Source organism: Tribolium madens, unplaced genomic scaffold (genome assembly GCF_015345945.1).
Source record: "Tribolium madens isolate multiple individuals breed KSU strain unplaced genomic scaffold, Tmad_KSU_1.1 Scaffold_1;HRSCAF=32;Tcas5.2_LG8, whole genome shotgun sequence".
Lineage (NCBI taxonomy): Eukaryota > Metazoa > Arthropoda > Insecta > Coleoptera > Tenebrionidae > Tribolium > Tribolium madens.
The window spans coordinates 7114572-7135887 of NW_025400984.1; the positions used below are offsets into that span (position 1 = coordinate 7114572).

The following is a 21316-nucleotide window of genomic DNA, read 5'->3' on the forward strand; positions in this document are numbered from 1 at the left end:
CTAACGACGTTAACGTTGTTTTTATAAGGTCTTGGAGCCAACAAAAATGGTTTAATAAAATTTAATCACGGTCTTTACAATCTGCAATAATAACTCCGGATAAGTACGATGAAATTTCCGAGATACAAAACACAGATTTCGCGAAAATGCGACTACAACAAGAGACATAAAAAAGACATTCGTAAGAGTTATATACTCAATACAAATGTAAATTTTTCGTCTGCATATTTATATGTAAATTTATCTATACACGGGATAGGCTTTTGCAAATGCGCGCGCTTTTCAGACACCAAAACACGTGTGCGAAAGCTCAAGTGCTTTGCAAAGCTCTAAATGAATTATTTAGAGCGAATTGCAAACGTAATGTAACACATGGGACAACTTTAAGTGATTCATTGGCAAGAAACAGCTTAGCAGTGTTAGAAGTTTGAAGAAATAAAGACGTAAAGCAAGTTTAACGTTTACAAACGATTCGATTTAAGGCTAAATGCAATCAGAAATCGGTGAAGTCGGCGAGCAACGTGTGTTGTATCACATGTTTTCGAATCTATTATGAACAGTTACGCTTGCAAAACATCAAAGGCGTAAGATTAAAGCCCTACGATATTGTTTACAATTCTCGCTAATTTGATACGGTCATGTATTATCAACCCACGCTCCATTAAAATTCAACAGCTACCCCTGTTTGCAGAAACAAACTGATATACCCGTAAAAATATATATAATAATAACAAAAGTCAGTTTAAGTTATTCCCTAAATTCCAATTGACACGAAAACAGCGAAAAACTTCATTTTAAGCAACATTTCAAACGAAATAAATCTGCAGCCATCGTTCGTTTTCTCCAAACACAAATTCCTTTCGACGTGTCCATCACCAATTATCCAAGAGCACAATCTCCTTACATTCTCCCGTCTTTCAAGTGTTCGTTAAGCTTCTTTACGAATGCGTGCAATAATCCTTGAGCATGCCTCTCTTTTATTAGCAATGTTTCAGTTGTGTCTCTTTTCTTTCTCTGTTGTTTCCTTTTTTCAGAACCTAACGAGTGCTGCGATTTTCCGGCGACATCTCGTTAGAGACCGTAGGTCAAACGAGCCATTCATCGTTTCATAAACGAACTTCATTCTTTAAATAATTTTTCAGAGTTTATGAAACGCAAGGGATTAATTTAAGTGAGTTAAAATGCGCGATAGTTCCGACCTGATATCGGTTTAATTAATTAAAATACGCCACTGATTCGCAAAGCTTTGGTTAGTTAGTAATTCTAGAAAAAGAGCGGTTCAACGACCAGTTTCTATTTCTAAAAGCAAGAGTCTCTGGGGAATGAAAAGAATAAGTAGCAGCATTGAAGTAACTGTTAAGTTATTAGGAAGCTTATGCGTTGTTGTGAAACCGTCGTCATCCTTCTCCGCCAACTTAGTGTTTATTTTTGAGGGGAAGTTGTACCATTAACAGTGTGCTCTATATATCAGTGCCACTTAAATTCCACCGTGTAACAACTATTGTGGTTTCGCTCCGGCCGATATCCGGGGAGCGTAGAACAGTCTTTCTGGTGGTTGTACAAAGGGAGGCTTCGAGTTGTGTTTAATCGAAGTTGTTTCATAGCCCAACTCGTAATGAGCTCATGATTATTATTGACTTTGTTTTAATTGTCTCCGTTTACGGCATAATTTATACCATTGTTTGAATATTAACATTACTACTCGTACAATAGCCTCTAAAAACGAAATTTCAGCAAAGTTTTACATCCCCAAGACAGTCACATATTTCATTTGATTTTACGCCTGCCTTCGCAACTTACAATTCGCCAGCACGATTGCGTGTAACTTACAATACCCTAGATAAGGAAACGGTTCTTTATTCACTACTTAAATCATTTGTTCACATGACTTCATTTAAATATTTATAGTTTAACTCTTACTATTAAAACTGCAATTTATTAGCTGTGATTTTATCGGATTTGAGTATGTCTTACCCAATAAAGTTATAAAAGTCGTAATTAAATGATTCAGAAATGAAGAGAAACAAATAGAACTTGAGAAAAGTTAGCGAATCTGCAAGTTTGCTCCTTCACAAATTATAAAAAGATTTCGTCTGGATGGTTAAGTTTCAGTCAAGCAAACTTCGTAGAGATTGGGAACGACGTAAAAATTGCATAGTTTACATTAATAAAACATTCATGACAAATGAGCGATAAAATAAAACAAACACTTATCAAATATTATATTCATTTTCAAAATTGTTTTATAAGTTAATAATAGATAGTACTAATTTTTGTTTAGTTGAATTTTACAGTAATCTAGAGTGTAAGCTTTAGACCAATATTCTACTCTTCCGATTTTCATTTAACGATTACCATTTCGCTGAAAAGCCGCCATTTCATATCACTCCAGCACGCAAGCTTTCGCTTTTTCAAACCTGTAAAATGAATCGATTTTGGTCTCAATTTAATTTCTCTGCGACCGTCTTAAACAAATTTCAAACCCTCAAGTTTTCTTTTCGCATCAAAACAAACGCTGGAGATGTTGGTGAGTTACAGCGTCATAATCCTCTCTAATCGCGTCGGTTTGTTTCCGTCGATAAAGAAAACTTATTTCACATGTATATAGTGTGTTATTGTTGGGGAGATGCGCCAGAAAAGGTATTAAGTGACGTCTTATCGATTATTCTTGCTAATCCTCAATTTTTACCCCTCCAAAACTAAACTTCCTATAATCCCTCTGCTAAGTAGATTTCATGGCGTGTTCATTGAAGAGATACTGATAAAGTTCTGCCAACTGTTCCATCCTCAAATCATTTGCGTTCCATAAACTTACCCATAGTTAAGCAAATTAAACTATTCGCACGAAAAATTGTTTGCTACAAGATTAGAGCGTCACCACTAGAATTTTAATTTGTATAATGAAATCTAAAGTTTTGTACAAAGCAAAAAGTGATGGTATTTGTGTTCGATATTGATTTTCTTTCGTGACTAAAATACATTAGTTCACGTTTTTCATCAATTATTTTAATGTATTATTAATACAAGCTGTGTATGTTGTAACAGTGGTCAAAGCAACTTGACTACACGTAATTTCAGTAATTATAAAGAAAAGTCAAAAAGTTTGAAGAATTCCCCCATTGTTTTATGTAATTTCACGCAATGGCTCTCAAAATAACATATCGATGTAAGTCTATTATATTTTATTCAAAAGCTTTGGCCGTTATCACGTCATTAAAATTCTATTTCCGAGTCGCTGAGTGTCAATGTTATTTTTGTGCTACATTTTATTTGAGATATTTCACTTTATTTATTAATGAGACAAAAATTTGTACAATAAAAATAACTTAGAAAAACTTGGAAATTATTGCTTATTTTGTCACAACACGTATGCGATCTAAAAATAATATACAGAAGCTTGAATTTTTAAATAACAAATTTTACCTTTTTATTGTCCCTGAACTTCAGCCATCCAGCTATGACGGTCTGATCCGGAGTTGTAGGAATTTCGGTGAATAGTTGGTCCCCTTCGCCGTCGGAATCCGTCAGAGTGTCGGATGTATGCGTTCCTATACTTCTCGCAGGAGAACTACAGCAGGATTCAGTCAACCTCCTGCTGAACAAGGGCGAATTATATGCGCTCTCCGACATTTTTCGCCTGTTTATTTTATTAATTATGAACGACAAACTTTTTTGTGTTCCGTCTCCTCTGGTTATTTACTCTTGTCGTGGCTTTATTTGCAGTGGCAAAGAGCTGTGGGGAGATACGAGTATTAATCAAGTTTACATAACCCTAAACCTGTTTGTTAAGCCGAAATATATATTTCTTAAAGTCACTCTAAATTTAATAGAGTTTGATAATAATTCTTTCACATAGTTAGTAGCACAAAAATTGATAATTTTGCTATTGAGAAAAGCAGCATGTCATAGTTGATTTTTCACATTTGAAGATTTAGCAACTTTTAGGAAAAACTTTTTAAAATTTTCTATAATAAGTTTTCAAGTTATTGTGCTTTGAGGTCACTTTATGTCCCAGAAGATTTGCTATACTACGAAAGCAACAAAAAGAGCGGCGATTTTTTGAGAAAGTTTTAAATGAAGATTTATCGCAAAATGCGTGATTTTGAGACATTCAACTTTTCACACTGATTTAAAAACGTAAACTGTATTTGCATTTTGGGTGAATTAATTTAGGGACGCGCTTTGGAATATTTTATTTAGGAGATTAGAGTTTGTCAACTCCAGCTTTTATTAATACGAATCCCGCATATTTAAAGAGAGAAATTTACCGCAACCATATTTTACTTTTATTAACGCGAATAATTTTTCGCAAAAAATATTAAGAGGTGAGCAAAGCTAATTATTATCCAACCGAAAAATTCCGGAAACGCTCAGACACTCATTGTACTTTCAAACAAAGCAAAACTGATAGTCATTAAAACGAGACAATGCCAAGGGTTTTGTACACGCTGCACTTCAACAAGAGGCTGACGTAATTAAAGAGGTGACGAACTGTTGTCTTCATTCTGAATTTTTGACATCAAGAAAAATTAATTGCACTTCACCCGCAATTAAAGCTTAACTAATTAATTCAAGAAAATTATTTCAGGAGAACAATCTGTTTTCAGTCACTACATACAACAAATCGGGCTAATGTATCATCATTCATCAGGATTGCGGTCAAACAATCTACGACGCTGCGAAATATAAACACATAACTCTTTATATTATCTCGGTTAAACCTTTTCACTGCATTGTATGCTTCAGAAAATGTTATTTACTTCAGCAATTTTTTTTAAATTTTATTATTACAATTTAGAGAACTGAACAGCTAAAACCACTTCTAACAAAAATTTATAGAATGGAAGGTTTGACCTTGAGGAAATCTGATCCAGACCATTATATGTAATTGTAAAATGTTTTTGTGCTAATAAAACAAAAATATTAAAAAAAGTTATTCTTTAACTTTAATTTCTCGAAAAAATAAGTGTTAATAAAATATAAACATTATTTGAAAAATTATTAAATTAAGCACAAAACCTTAAAATTTTGAATAAAACTTTTAAAATATTTTATTTACAATCATAAAGCAATAATAAAATTACATTGTATGTGAAAAGTACATATTAGTTGATATGTAATATGACGGTTTGAGTTGGCAAATGAACACTTTCCAACCCGAAAACTGATATGGAAATCACTACTTCTCAACTTGACCTGTCATATGTCATGTTTTTCAAAATTTTTTAATGGCTTTCTGTTTTTAAGAAGGATGGTTGTGAATACAATAGTATACAACCTTTTGTGGTCGTAGCTTCATCGTACCTCAGCTTATTGATAACCGCGGCGCATCGCTTTGATCATCAAATTTCGCCTTGGTAGTGAAGCACCTCCCACCTCAGTATCTAATCTACTATTTATAATGTGCAGGGAAAACATTAAAAATGAATAATAGTTTACTTGTTTTAATTAAAGAGTAATAAACATTATACCTAGTATTTAGGTCTATAGTGAGAGGTAATTACGTAATGGGTAAAGTTGTTAAATAATTCAGGTCCTTCTCTCCCAAAATTTATTAAACGATGCTACATGTCTTGAACATTTTTAAATAGCCATCCTCAGGCTTTAAATTATTAGTTAATATTTGTTTAATATTAAATTATGGGAAATATACAAAGTGTTTTTCAAAATAGACTTTTTAATGCATACATTTTTAAATTCAAACAAATAATTTGACAGTTTACTAATTATTATCACAAGCGTGCACAGGTTTTAGAATTAGACAGCAAGAAAAATTAAAATAGTATACTTAACGGTACTTGTAGGTGTATTATAATGACAATGATAAACTATAACAATTAGGTATATTTATACCTTAAACAAAACAAAAATAGTTATTTACTATACAAGACGATAAAGAAATTGTTTATCTACGAGTGAAAAGGTTAAGTTTACGAGTGACGAAGTCACGAGTGGACTTTTTTCACGAATATATAACCAATCTTTATCGTCGTGTATAATATTTCGTTTTATTTTATACTCATCTACCAGAATTTCTTGAGTATAAACAGTAGATAAAAATTACTTTATTTCACTAGACGATAAAAGACTATTTTATCTACTGAAATTAGTTGATAAAACATAAACAGTAGATAAAAATTACTTTATTTTTCTAGACGGTAAAAGACTGCATTATCTACTGAAATTAGTTGATAAAAGCTCTCTTTAACATTGAGTACAAAATAAATAAAAATATTGCAAAAAGTATTTAAAAATTTTAAAGATTTTTCGCTCACTAGAAAGAGCCGTGGTTTCCTTCCTATTTAAATCCGAAAACCATTTTTTTGTTATATCAAATTCAGTTATTTATCTGAAAAAGTTGACCAAAACCTTCCTTCCATCATTCTGTGAAAATTTCGGCTTAGCAAACAACCAACATAACAGATTAAAGATAAATGATTTACCTCTTCAAATACCTGCGCGCATCCTCATATGAATATTGCAGGACGATAGGTAGAAGGCGAGCAGTCGGTTAACCGATAAACAAACCCTACACACTTTTATTATTCAAGAATGTGGAGTTACAGAGACACGGACGACACGAATACGCGACCACAAACGTTTACTTACGTATATAATAAATACGAATCGTTTGATAATATTTTTTACGCACGGTTCACAAGACACGAAAAGACGACTTTTAGATATGGTTACTGCACGATATGTCGATATTTACTCGATATGGAAATCAGCTGGGTTTGACGGTTTCATAAACACGCTCAAATGCACCTGAAAAAAACAGTGTCATGTTAGAAATGTGTCGATTATAGAGGAAAAGTGTCAATCGAAATTTAAGTGATACAGTAAAATTTATTTACTTGTTACTCACAAATTAATACTTCCAATCGAAATAACATTTCGTTTGAAATTAAGCATTAAAATTTGTGATTTATCTAATATAGCATAAGCTAAAGGATTAAATTTACATTGTACAAATCCCAGCAATTAATTTAATCTAAATTTTATCATATATTTCAGATGATAATGTTACCACAAAATATGAAATAATAATTTATTAAAATTTATATTTTGTTTTAATTCTATTTATTTCATGCAACTTTTATTATTTATATTATTGTAGTGTAATTAATTTGAATTGCATCAATATTAATATATTTATTAACCTTAGAATATGACCGAAAGGCATGCTACAAGAATGCCAAAACTTATGTTTGTACTTCTTTTTTCGATTGAACTGAAGCTCTAAATTATGTAAATCAAATTTCGAAATGTTAAACCAACACTAAAGAATAACTGAAATAATTTAAAGTGTCTTTAGGCTTTGTTATTTCTTTTGTCTTTTAACATAAAATATAAATATTGCTATAATGGAGCAAGTAGAATACAAATAAAATTATTTTTCCTCATTCACACACAAAACGAATCTAAAAGAAAAGAAATCAAATGTCTGGAATAAATTATTTTACGTCTTGATTTTTCGAATAAAACGGAAATTGTCTCCTAATCTAATAATTTATATCAAACGCAAAGTTATTAAGTTTTTGCGCTTAATTTGAAAGTTACCTGCCAATATGTCTTTCACTTTTGTTAGCCACTAACACCACACAAATTCAATGTTTGCTTTAAAACCCACAAATCACTTTTTTGACTAAACTACTACGTCCACGTCCCAACGTAAGTTTCCCAAAGCCGGCGTCAACGTCGTTGACGCTCCGGCGTCGAAAAACCGAATGAGCGCCGTTGGAGCCATAACGTCGTTCTTGTGACGTCGCGCGCACTTCTTCTCGACATCATGAACATCGAGTAAAATTGCCATAATTACCCGTTATTATAACATTTAATAGGTTTAGCTGGAACGTTAAATAAATAGTACCGAGTCAAAGTTGAGTTGGTGCGCTGTGGTGGAGGCGCCGGGACAATATTCGACTTGAATATTTGATTTGGTGGAAATAATAATAAGGATCCAGTTTAATTATTGGATGTCTGGAGCAATGGTGACTGGAATTCAACAGCTTTATTACCTTATGACTAATCGATATGTCAATTATGCACTAAATGCTTTTTGGGTTTATCCTCTTGAGCGGATGCTGCTTTCCAGTTTGTCAATAATTGAGAGGCTTTATCGTAATAACACTATAAACCTTTTATTAGTTACGCAATTATTAACAAAATATTATTATATTCTATTATTATATTATTAGTAGGTATAAGAGTACTAGTCTTAAATTATTAAATAAGAAGCAAAAGTCGAAACATGATATTACTTTTTTGTTTCTTATTTGAATCTAAATTATTAGTAAACCTATTATCAAAAACTATTTTTTTATTTTTTTTGTTGTAATAAAATCAATGAATTGCTAAATATCACTAAACGATTGAATAAAAATTTAGTTTTAAGCGTTTACTTGGAGATTAGCATTAATGGAGTGATTCGATTGTCGAAACGGACAAAGCGTCCCTTGAAGATAAAACGTTTAAGACTAAAGATTTAATTAAAATTCTTAGCTTTGGAAATTATCTTCATTACAGTCGAAACTTTTTAATGCTTTTCGATTAGAATATGATGAAGTCGAATTAAGCAAAAGTTCCTTCTCTTTGCTCAAACTATATTCTTCGGCTTACAACCGAATTTCCTAGGTTATGAAGTTTGTTCTTTAAACAAAATGTTATTGTAACAAGTCGGTTTTATTGTAAATTTCCGGCATTTGTCAAAATTGTGTTTTCTGGTTTGTCAGCCAGCTTTTAATTTCGGTTATGAACAAGCTCTCTGGTTTTTTATTTACTTGCTGGTTTGATGCCAGAATGAAATGGTTATAACCCAAAGTTGTATTCCCGCAGGTGTATTGGAACAAATATCGAGGGATTAAAATAGATATAAGAATTCCGGATCAAATATTTGCAGGTCCGGGCAAATATCAATTGAGCAGTTGGTAAATTGGCCACGTATGCTGTTAAATGTCCGCTTCCATGTCGAGTGATTCCGATAAAATCCATTATCCGGAGGTTGTGTGAAGGAAAATGGCAAGGCGGTCGCCGGGAACGCCGCTACGGAGACTGGAATAAGGCGGACAATAGAAATTGCTGTGTTATTAGATATGATTTTATCGACGCTGGTTGACGTGCAAGAATCCGGACACCGTCAACAAGTTGAATGGAGTCAATTTATTATTGAAAAAGAAAATACAAACTTTCAGACTAAGACGTAAACTCGTAGAATCCTCAAAGAAGAATCTTTTACTAAAAACAAACGAAAAATTGGCGTATTAATAATAACAGTGACACACATTTGGTCAAGCTGAAAAAATTTCTAATTAGATTAATTAATTTTAACGTAATAACATTATATTTTAATAAAAAAATTCCAGCATTATAAAACATGTTTCTAGACGCAGCTGTTTTAATCCTGTCGCCACACTTTTTTAATTTTCTTAAAAGTTTCAATTTTGCTATAATTAAGAATCAAGAACAATTATGTCAAAAACCACTTTAATTATTTTTTACGAGTAATATTAGTCTCTGAGCAAACATGGAGCCGTGTTCGTGTTCATTAAACGAGGATTAATTATTGTATCTGCTTAATCAAAAAACTAGTTAGCAAATTAAGTAATTAGTGGGACATTTGAGTAATTTATCCGCTTGATATGCAGTAAAGTTTGCGTCGGAAATGTTCAAGTGCCTAAAATACATACATATATTAACATACATACCTGTGCCAAGTTTTCGCCCAGCCGGAAGTCTGAATAGGAATCACGAGGGCACATAAATAACCTGGAGGTGTATTGATTAATGGGTCCCTACTCCAGAGAGCACACCTCGCGTGTCAGTCGTCTTCGAAGAACATAGCCCTCGAGGGCCACCCACCTCAGCAAAGTTCAATCTATTAACATATGTCAATATGTTGTGGCAGCCTGTCTTTGGCGTCATTAACCCTGCTATTATCGGGGTGACTGACGATAGTAAATAACGAAGTAATTCGGCTTGACACTGAGATCTAAATAATTGTAACGAAAATATTAAAAACAAGATTTCCTCGCCTTAAACCGACACGTTTGCCTTAATTTCCCGACGTAATATCCTGTACGAGAAGTTTGCGTGCAATGTCGCCCCCTTTAACAGCTCCACAGAAAACTTAATTTTTGTAATCGCGTTCCTCAACCACGTCATATTTTACATTCTTTATCGGCTCGCAATTCAACTTTGCGCATCTCAACGATAAAACTTTTTCACCAACTGTTCACGGTCCCATCAAAATTAATGGTTTTTTCTGGAGCACATTTTAAGGATGTTGTTATTAATTCGATTCTGGGTCGTGTATCGAAGCTTCACAGTTTTAATTTAACATCCAGACGGCTTCACTGTATAAACACAGCGAAATTACCTGCCTCTATAATCGATAAGACGGTGCTCTGTGGTTTGCTATTTGTTTCAATTAAAAACTATTGTGAGAGACTACATTCTCCTAAACCACTAGCTTGATATAAAATATCGGGTTTTTGACCCCGGACGCAAACGCCAGGAAACGGTTTACAAACTAATCAAGATGAAAGAACAGTCGCAATCAATAAGCTTTTATGAACCAAAACTCTTTTAAAAAGGAAAATTTTTTATTTGATTTTAGGTAAAAAATAATAACAGATTAAAAAAACTAGTTTTTTAAACCCGATTTTAAAACAAAGTTTAAAAAACAACCAGAATTTTAATCAAAACATTAACATTAGTAGGTACATACATATATCTGAAAAAAAATCTGTATTTCTCTAAAGACTAGCAAACTTTTTTATTTTTTTAATTGTTAGTATAGCTCCATGATAATGATAATTTTGTTTTTGTTTCAGTTTTCAGCTGAATAAACAAGACCCTGAAGAGCTATTCGGTCTAAGTGCATTTTCAGTCTTTGATAAACTTTTATTTTTTTAAATTGTATGAGTAAAAATTACATTTTAGCAAGTATTAAAAAATCCTGGATTTGTTTAAATTTAATTTAAAACATTTAACTAAAATTATTGTTTACCCAAATGAAATTGGGTAGAATTTATTGTGTAATAAAACAGAATGGGATTTAGCTTCAGTTGACAGAGAATTCACCTCGAATGAATTTTCCTGCAGGAAAACACGGCAAACTAATGCCTTTATATCATTTATAGTTTGTAAGAATTGCGAGCATCATGTTCCAAACTCGAATTGGCTTCGCTGGAAAATTAAATATATTCTCGAGGCACATCTGAAACAATTAATTTGGCACTCGTTTGAAAATAAAACACCAATTTAATGTCTGCAGTGGCAATTTTGTCTTTCATCGTGTTTGCACAATTTTACGGTGTAATTTTGTAACGTTCCGGTGTAAATTCTTTAATTTTTGTTGTACTCGTGTGGTTTCCTCAAAAATTCGTTGAGACTTAACTGCTGATGGTACGTTTAGCGCGGGCATTTAAAGCGAAACGGCCCTTCAGTTTGACTGCTTGTCGGTAAATCTCTGTAATAGTTAGGGGTTCCCCCGACGAGGTGAATTGTTCTTGTTATTGCTTTCCTATGCACCCACGCGGCGACTTACAGTGAATAATGCATTTGCTCAAGACTTTCGACAAGTCAACTGTCAGTAATCTATCGAGGTTAAGTTCGCCTTCGACACTAAACTTTCTCATCGATTTCCCGATATTTGGATGGCAAGAGTCGAGTATTAAAAAATCCCCGGAAGCCCTTCATAAAGCAGTCATAACTGCCTAAAGCGAAATATGTATGTAAATAACTCGACACGGCAATTATAAAATTAAAAGCTTCTGAAATTTATGGGCCAGGAGTCGAGGGGCGACCGGAAGAATGGGGACATGTAGGGGACTCAAGGGACGCTAGATAGCAAGGGGATGCAGGACATGGCGATTGTTTTAAACGCCACGGCCTATTTGTTATCCTACAATTAGGTTTATCGTTAGATATTTGTTTGGTAAGCGGTTTGTAAAAATCGACTTCAATTGTATGAGGGAAAAGACGAAAAAAGCGACGTTTCCGAGTCCCTTTCAAAGATGACGCGGCTAATAGGATTACGGGAAATTTATTGAAATATTTTGGATAAATGCCAATGGGAGATGCTCTGATTGCAGCGATTCGGGGGATTTTGGGGCAGCCATAACAGGGCCATTAAAGTTTGAATTGGACAGACATGTAAACAAAAATCTACAAAAACAGCCCTTTTTTATTGATTGAGTAAATTATAAAAATGTTTGTAATTTAGTATTTGCTTTAACACGCAAGAAGTTACAAGTATCCTGTTTTTTACCTACATACAGGGTGCTCTACACAACTTTACGAAACTTGCACCTAATGTACGCACCCAAATATATAAAAGTCACAAAACACTGGATACAAAAAATACACATTTAATTATTTAATTTTTGGAAACCCATGACAGTAGTTGTGAAACTAATCACTGTTTCATTAACAGTCATAAACTGCTGTTTTCAGAAACAATTATCATTTGTTCTGTTAAGAGATGGCATGAATATGATTCTAGTTTATCTACCTTAATCACTAACTAAAAATTTTGTAATTTTTGAAAAAGTAAACAAACTAGAGAAGATTTTCCAATTTTTCAAAATTTGTAATCGAGTTCGTATCCGGATATGTACTATTGATCGTATCTCACAGGCGCAGGCCTTGTAAAATTATGTGAAACACCTTTTATTTATATAATAATAGAAAAAAAATCCCTGAAATAAATTAAGGTTTATCATTTTTTTGTCGAAATTTTAAAAATTGATGAAAAAACAATAAGGGTAATTTAAAAGTGTTGAACGAACTCTCGAATGGTGACTTTCAGATTAGCATAAATATGAATGCAGATTTGTTTTCAAGCCTTTTTCTGAAAAAAAAACTGAACTGACAAAACTAACAATTTTTTTGGTGTTTTGTTTCTTATGTTGTCCAATTTAATTTATTATTAAATTTGCTAGTTTGTTAAATGTTTTGTACTTTATAAGACACAAATTGGTGATTTTTTAAATAGGTATCTGTTTAGTGTTGCAAGTTCTGCCGTTTTTGCTAACTAAATTCAACAATATAGGATTTCAACACAAAAATCTAAACTTTGAAGAGCTATATCCCGTGAAAAAAAGGCTTAGAGAATTTTTTTGCTATGGGAACTTCTAATAACTCAGTTGAATGTCTTTTCTCATCATCCAAGAGATAATTTAATAACTTTCCAAATATGCAACCTCCAAAAAATCGAAAAACTGTTTTTTTTGAATTATTATTGATGTTAGGCGTTAATAAAAAACATTTAAAAATGATGTGAAGAAAAAGATTAAGAGGTGAAAAATAATTAAGAAAATGTTTTTCATAAAACTGAAGCAAATAATTCAAAAGCTGCTGGTAACGTTCAACAAATTTTTTAGTTTAAAAGAAGTACTCTAAATTTTTTAGAGTTCTAAATTCTAATTTAAAATTTTATTTAATTTTTATTGTAAAAAGTTTAGAAACTTGCACTTGATATGCAAAAGCTGCTGGTAACACTGTCCAACAAATTCTTTAGTTTAAAAGATGTACTCTAATTTTTTTGTGGTCCAGAATTCTAATTTAAAATTCTATTTAATTTTTATTGCAAAAAGTTTAAGAAAAGTGCACTTGATATGCTAAAAGTGGCTTTTTTGATTATTTTTAGTGTTTGTATTAGCACTTTTCTGTTTAAAAGAAAGTTAAAATTTAAGTTTTTCCTAATAATTTAGCACTTTAAGTCACAAATGTTTGACCCGTTTGAAATTGGTGTTTCAACATGTTATAGATAAGAGATATGAAAATAAATCTTTGAATCATAAGAATAATATGTAGATAGATATAGGTATGCTAGTTAACGATATAGGTATTTTCGCAGACAGATTTAATACGTATAATAAATTTTGCATAAATAATAGTTAGCGATGTTGTAACTAAGGAAAGTTAGTGTTTAATAAAAATATACAAAAAAATAGACAGACTTTTCTACAAATTAAATTAAAAGAAAACACTTTGGTTTTCAAATAAACAGGTATAAATTATTTATGTATTTCTTAGTCAACACATATTGCGTCATCACAAACAGATCTATTTTTTTTAATTATTGTTACAAAACCTGATTATACAATATTTTTATGTAATCTAACCCTTTTCTGAAAGGAAAAATGTTACTAAAAACAACACTAGAAAACATTTAAGAAATTTTTTCTTTAAATTTATTGTATTTTTTTTAATAATAAAAACTAAACCGATTTTAAATTTGCATTCAACACTTCAAAAAACATGTCGTCCCTTTGTCTAAAAGAGAATTTTGGTTTTAGACAGTGCAATTTGTTGCAGCAACAGCTTCAGATCTGATATTTTGTCCAATTCGTAATAAAAAGTTAATGACGGTTTTCCACATGTGTCATTTATGGCAATACAAAAGCGCGTAATGATAATAAAAGGTCCGCATCGTTGGCACGTGGATAATAAAAAGCTGTTCCATCATTGCCATTAGGCAACATCAAGTGTCTGTCTAAAGAAATAGCAAGAAGTGCTCTGATTGTCTGCATTGTGAAGCCCCGAATGACTCACTCTTCATTTGTATTGTTATTTTAAAGGAAAATATGCTGCACTCATCTTCCATGTAAATTACTTGTAATGGCAAACTACCACCCTGCCTCCATTCCTGATTGACGGGCAGCAAGGGAGCTGACTTTTAGTATTTTAATATTTCATAAATCATACTTCTCTTAGTTATTCCATTCCACGAATTTCCTAGTCAAAAAATCGGCGGTAAACGCGTAAACAAAACTAAACACACGTCGAGAATAGTTATTATACTACCTTTACAGAATATAATGAGCTAAATCCCAGATTTCTCCGTACAGCTTGTAAAACAGTCACTGCAGACCGGGTTTAAAGCTTTTGTATGCTTTATAATACACCCTCCGCGTTGAAAATCATTCATATCTTCCACTCCGTTTGGTAACAATGAGAGGAAGATCTGGATTTGCATAAATTCGCTTGTTGATGTCTTTTGCGAGCATGTGGAAGAGAGAGTCGGGAATGAAAAACAATTCAATCGTTTATTTAACGGATTGGTTTTGCCCAAATCCACCAGTCACATTTGCCTTTTGTATGGAAACTGAAAGGGTTGCAGTAGGTGCACTCACAACCCTAATCCCTTTAAAATGTTACGCCTATCCGAAATATTGCTACTAACACCCTATTATAGCCAGATGTGTGTTATTTATAGCATATTTCGTATGCATTCAGAATCAATAAATTAGAAGCAAAAGAACCTTAACTTCTTATTATTATTATAGTAAATTACAAAATAACTAGCTCTTGCCTTAAATTTCATTTTGTTAAAAACTGACGAAACGAATAATTCAAAAATTCGTATTTTTTCTTTAGTTTAATTTGAATAAAACGAGGTGTGCCTTTTAATTAAAACTATGACTGCTACCCTTGTAAGAAACGTGGCATCTTAGATAATCTCCGACTCCCTCGGTGGCCCTATTTGAAGGGTGCACTTATTGCAGTTGTGCATCTTTGGTAATGATGCGAAGTTTGTGACGGGTCTTGGAGCGGCTTTAATTAAGTACAGGGTTGAATCCGCATGCCAGCGTTTAATAGGCAAGAGATGAATATGAATCGTATAACGGTCATGCAAATTGGGTTTACAAAGTGGTTATAGTTGCTCCTTAACCTTGGTTCAGGTTGAACCTGAAGCAACTTTGTGGCAAGGATCACATTTAATTGAATAAGCGAGACGTATAACATGTTCAATGCTAACTAATTTGTGTCATATAAAGCGGCTTGGATTTCATTATTTCAATGGCGGTGACGTTGGAAGTTTTCATTTAATAATGTAACCCATGACTAAAGGCTTATTGGAAAAAAAAATTAATTAAGTTTTGATGAAATTATGAAAAACACAAGTTAATTAAAAATTTTCATATGTTAATTCAGGCAAGTTTTATGACCTAGGAAAGATAGATAAAGCAGAATTAGATTTTATCGGGAGTAATTTCTTTTGGTCGATTTAAATCCTTGCAACTAATGCGTCTGTCGTCTAAAGATTCAAGCTAGGGAAACTACGATTTACTACCAATTGTCTGCAGCAAATGTTCAGTGAGAAATTATGTGAATCTATTGCACACCACATTACAATTTTTAATAAAAACCAGAAAATTTTGGTAATTTTGGTCAATTTACATAACACCTCGTAATCAACCGACTTCTATGTAATTGTATTTAAAAAATGAGACAATACAAAAATTAATTTATCTTCAAGAATTCAATTTTTTATTTATGTCATTTTTTTATTGACGAAACTTTGATTTTAGATTCTAGACACAAAAATGACAAAACAAAGTATTTTAATCTTGTTTCGTAACAAAACTAAAAGTTAACAACCTGTAAGTGGCAATTAAATAAGTTAGTAAAACTTTGGATCGAGTTAACTTTTCAAAGTTGAGGTAATTACTCAAACCGCTGTAAATTAGCGTCATTTTTTATTTGTCGAAATCCCCGGTGAGTCTCAGAGTGTCTCCGAGAGTTACGGCCATGGAGTATTACCATTCACGAAGGGAAACTACAATATATCATAATAACATTGAAATCAAGTTCATCCCAGCTTGCTCAATTGGTATGCAATGTCTGGTGCACTTGTGCACTTGGAATTACAATTTTAAATTCACGAATTCGATGTTTTATTGCAAACAAGCTCACCACAGGAGTAAAAGACAAAGCATTCCGGCTTGTGTTGCTCTTTGATCTGGAAGTTTCCTTTAAGGTGTCACATTCCGAACACTCTGAGGTCAAACATCCACTGGCACGACAAGTATTGCCAACCAAAGAACAACTCGGCCTAGATTATAATAATCTGAAAAGCCTCATCTATGTACATACATTCCATTGAAGAAGTAACTCGATTATTACTCCCGAAACATCTCTTCCTTTTCCGGGACGACGAGGAAATTCAGTCGGCGCGTTTAGCGAGTAATTGAAAACTCCTTGACCAATTTCTTTTTCTTGTGCCATTGTCACGTTCTAATCATATTTTCCGTTGGATGTTATTAAGGCCAGAGGAGCAAAACGAGTTAAGTCTAAATTCAGGTTGAAAGAAACGGTAAGGGCTGGCTGTTTGTTATCCTCGTTTCCTAAATAAGAAAACAATCTACGCAGTGGGCGTGTTTTAATTTGGACCAGGGTAGGCAAAGACACTACTACCGGTTCGGTTGCGTTAATTTGGTGCGTGGCAGGACCGACGTGATTGATAGCTGGAAGCATTGATTATCTATTGTGCGCCCTAATAGCACACTCCTTCAGACTTCTGAAGCATAATTGTGCCTTTGCAGAATCAGCAGAATAAGAAATGGCAATGACGGAAAAACGACGTTCATCCCATTCGCAATTGATTCAAAACACGCAAAAACACAACTGATTAAATGTTTTACTGCTGATTCTTGGCAGAAATGTAGAACGAAAACTTAAATGACTTTCGCAAAAATTTAATTAAATACATATTATGATAAAGACGGACGCATCACTTTTTATTTATTAAAATGTTTTATTAGTTAATCTATTAAAATTTGTTTTTAAACTTGTTAATTCCGAGATAGACGATAACAAATTAACTTTTAAACTGCTTTTATTTGTTGTAAACTCAAAAATATAGGTAATTTTATTTTATGTAAAATATTAAAAAATAACATTTGTGTGGTCTTAAAAACATTTCATGACAAAAATATTGGTATACATTGATAATATAAATATTCATAACAGAATTTATAACAAAATGCTTTATCATATTTCCAAATGTTTAAATTATTGCTAATTATATGAACTGGCCTAAAAAGTTTCTGGAAAGCGCGAATTCTATTTTATTTCATAATAGCATATTGAACATAAAAGAAGCAGAAAATTGCACGATTATTCCTGAGGTGCAATTTATAGCCAGAGAACGAATTTTGAGAAAAAAGAAATAATAGCAATTCTCTGAATTTTCTCTAGTGATGTATGCACTATTTTTTGCACAACTTGCGTTAAAAACTCAAGAAATTGGCTGTGATTTTTTAACAAAATTTAAAAATTAGCATAAAGTTTGCATTCGTTGAAATTACATCATGGCAACTGTAAAAACGTTTGTTGACGATGAGTCAATCAATGAAAGGAAATGACTTAGTAACTGGAGTAAAGTAATCCACAATGACTGAGTATGTTGGCAATTCTGACCCTAATTTTTAAAGCTTACCATTAGAGTGCACTTTTGATTAAAAACAATTTAACAATCTTGTGGGGTTGTACGTCAAGTATTTGTTAAGCAAAACCGTATCCGGTTGCAGTGTTTCAAATTATTAACAAAAATACTTTCAAATCTGTTCCCAACAGACTCAGTCTTTCTGGATCACTTCGTATTTGCTCTCGTCGTTATGCTCATTTCTCTTCCTTGGAAAAGAATTTTGACTTTACTCACATTTTTGGCATAAGAAATGTTGATTTCTACTCCCCGTCATGCAAAAAAATATAATGAATTTTTATTAAATTATTGTTATATACTCGTACTATTATATACTATTATATTTATATTCTTCGACACTGTCAAAATTTACGGTTTTTCTCCTGTGTAAGGACAACTGTTTGGCATTTCTCAATATAAAACGTCAGATTATTTTTAATAGATTTAAAGCAAGCTTAAGTCTTATTGAGTCTAATTCGAAGAATAAAATGTTGTATTCAACTCGTTTGAGTGTAAATTGGACGCTTTAAATAAAGCTTCCCTGTGTCCTCTTATAATAGCTTGTAGCAAAAAACTTGGAAAATTATTTTTGCAATAGAAATAAATAGTCAAAGTCCAAAATTTAAACTCTCATAACATCAAAATTTTTATAGTTAAATTTTTTTTAACATTTTTTCCATGTTCCTGGTATCATACTTTATATGGCATTTTTCTGTGGGGCGCGAGCTCTGGCGCACCCTGTATATTATTAAAATATATATTACCTTTGAAAAAATAAATATATTATTGTCTGTGGTGTGTTTAAAAGTAAACTGTTTTTAAAACTGAAAGGTTGGAATATTTCTGTAAATTATGACCAAACTTACACAGACATAAAATAAAAACTTACTCATATTAATTCATAATTTGTAGAAAATATTTGACACGATCGAAAAATTTATCGATTGCAAAAACACATACCTACAGTGTGTCCCCGGATAGGTGAAACGACTATTGTAAATGATAGAAGAAAAATTCATTTACTTAAATCTTTATTTTTTGAGATGCAGTCCAGCTGGGAACTTCTAAACAATCAAAAGTTTTGCAATTTTCTTGACGCCAATCGATTTCTCGAAACATTTTACATATGGATGTAAAAAAATTATAACGTTTGAACACAGTTTTGCTGCAATATATACAAAATAAAAAAAGGAAAAATTTGTGACTTTTTTAAAGTTATGACAACATCGAATGTAATTGTATACAAAATTCGAATGTGTAATTTGGTTGTTTTTAAAATATAATTTTAGTTTTATTACCACGTCCTTATAATTTTGCATGTTTTTGTTCTGGGGGGTTTACTTCCAAAAACCCCTTTCTCGCTGCGCCACTGGGCCTATATGTATGGTTTTATTATTAAATAAAAAATACATGTCTCCTCACTATAAACATTTTCTACGTACGTTTTAAATATTCTGACCACTAATTCTCACGAAAACAAGCAAAATTTATGGCATCTGATATAATTCTAATATTAGTTTCTCAAGCAAGTGTAAATCATTTGCTTTTGTGGCGTGCTGATTACATTGTAAAAAGTATATCACATTATGAGTTTGACAGGATACATCACATTTTATAGTAAAGTTTGAGGTGGCGTTTTAGTTATTAAAAAATATCACTTTTCTGAGCGTAAATTCCTCGATCACAATATCGGCGAAAGAGCAATAACTCGCAACCTTTCATAAATTTTATGTAAATCAGCACCAAATATCAAAAAATACTAGTGAATAAGTTTTCCGTCTCGAGGAATCGATACTGTCTCTTGACTTATCACATTCACAATTATCGTCGAATACCGCACGTCCTTGTTAAATTGTCGGAGATGTTCAGGTCTGTTGCGCTCCATAAATTTTTCACCGCCAATCTCCAAAGTGCATAGTAAAAAATGACGTATCCATTGCACTTAGTCTGTTTGTGAGAAATTGCATGCGTAGTACAATTTCCGGCAGACAAGGGAGGAAACGGGCAGTGATAGATGCCGACTTGCGGGAGAGGATAGCTGTTAAGACCCTCTGGGAGGAACAAACTGACCGCCGTAATGACCGCAGCACTCGTCACGTCGTACGTCACTACTTCCTCCCTCGAGTGGCCCACGAATGCAGAGAAATGTGTTCATTTCGATGACTTAGGATGCAGGACAACACGAGTAATTGGTAGCGAACCAAATCTCGCCATCTGGACGATGAAACGTGGCGGAATTACTCCATTTGGTCAAGATTTTATTCAAAGCATCAAAATCTAGAATCAGTAATTTGCTAGTCGTATTATTTATTGGCTCGTTTAAAACAAACAAAACCGGGCCTGTAGATGATTGAAACCGTTAATAAAATGTATACATGTTAATGACAGAAAAATATGAGCTATAAGAGTGCGATATTTTTATTGAAACCGATATATGACAGGACGAAATGATTTCCATTCGTTTTGTGATTACGAACAATACACAATGTCGACGTATTTCTCTCAACGGCCATTCGAAATCGTGATTTATGCCTCGATTATAAGCGTTAATTCCCGTGATTTTACAAATAAATTATTGTTTTAATTTCACAGTATATACAAAAACTGATAAAGATATGATTGCGTTGTAAATTCCATCCACGCGATTTAATTTCATTACCAAATATAACACATGAGTTTTGTGTGGAGTTTTGTCGAGCTTCGGAAAAAGCTGCTTAGGGCATTTTCGGAGGCAAAACCCGATGAATAACATTGCCCGTAAATTACCCGGCAAATGGCCAAAGTTTTGAACTGTAACGTGTTCGCATTTCTGGCATAAGAAAAGCCGGTCGAGAGTGAATTGGCGGTTATCGATTTCTCGTATTGAGGTATAGCGGCGGTGTGGTACAATGATCCGGTATATATTTCTAACCGATTAAAACTTGAGAAAGCCGTAATGGTTTTCCAATAATTAAATTTAGGTATCGGACACCGTTACAAATCTTTCAGCGGGTCTTGCTCAATTTTTATCTTCCAGAGAATTGAGAGGATAACGAGGAACGTGACAAAAACACTTTTAATTTTGTCACCTTATTCAAACATTAATTTTTTACCGTTCTG

The 21316-nt window shown here is 32.7% G+C and overlaps 1 protein-coding gene across 1 annotated transcript in view; it reads right to left on the minus strand.

Moving 5' to 3' along the window:
• The window catches only part of LOC123003667, a 98712-nt gene extending 91036 nt beyond the window's left edge, over positions 1-7676 (minus strand). The window contains exons 1-3 of the mRNA XM_044396586.1: positions 7564-7676; positions 6444-6768; positions 3424-3733 (exon numbers count right to left, since the gene is read on the minus strand). Coding sequence (XP_044252521.1) covers positions 3424-3630 — 207 coding nt within the window. The 5' untranslated portion in view covers positions 3631-3733; positions 6444-6768; positions 7564-7676. The remainder of the gene's footprint in view (positions 1-3423; positions 3734-6443; positions 6769-7563) is intronic.
• Between the last annotated feature and the right edge of the window lie 13640 nt (positions 7677-21316).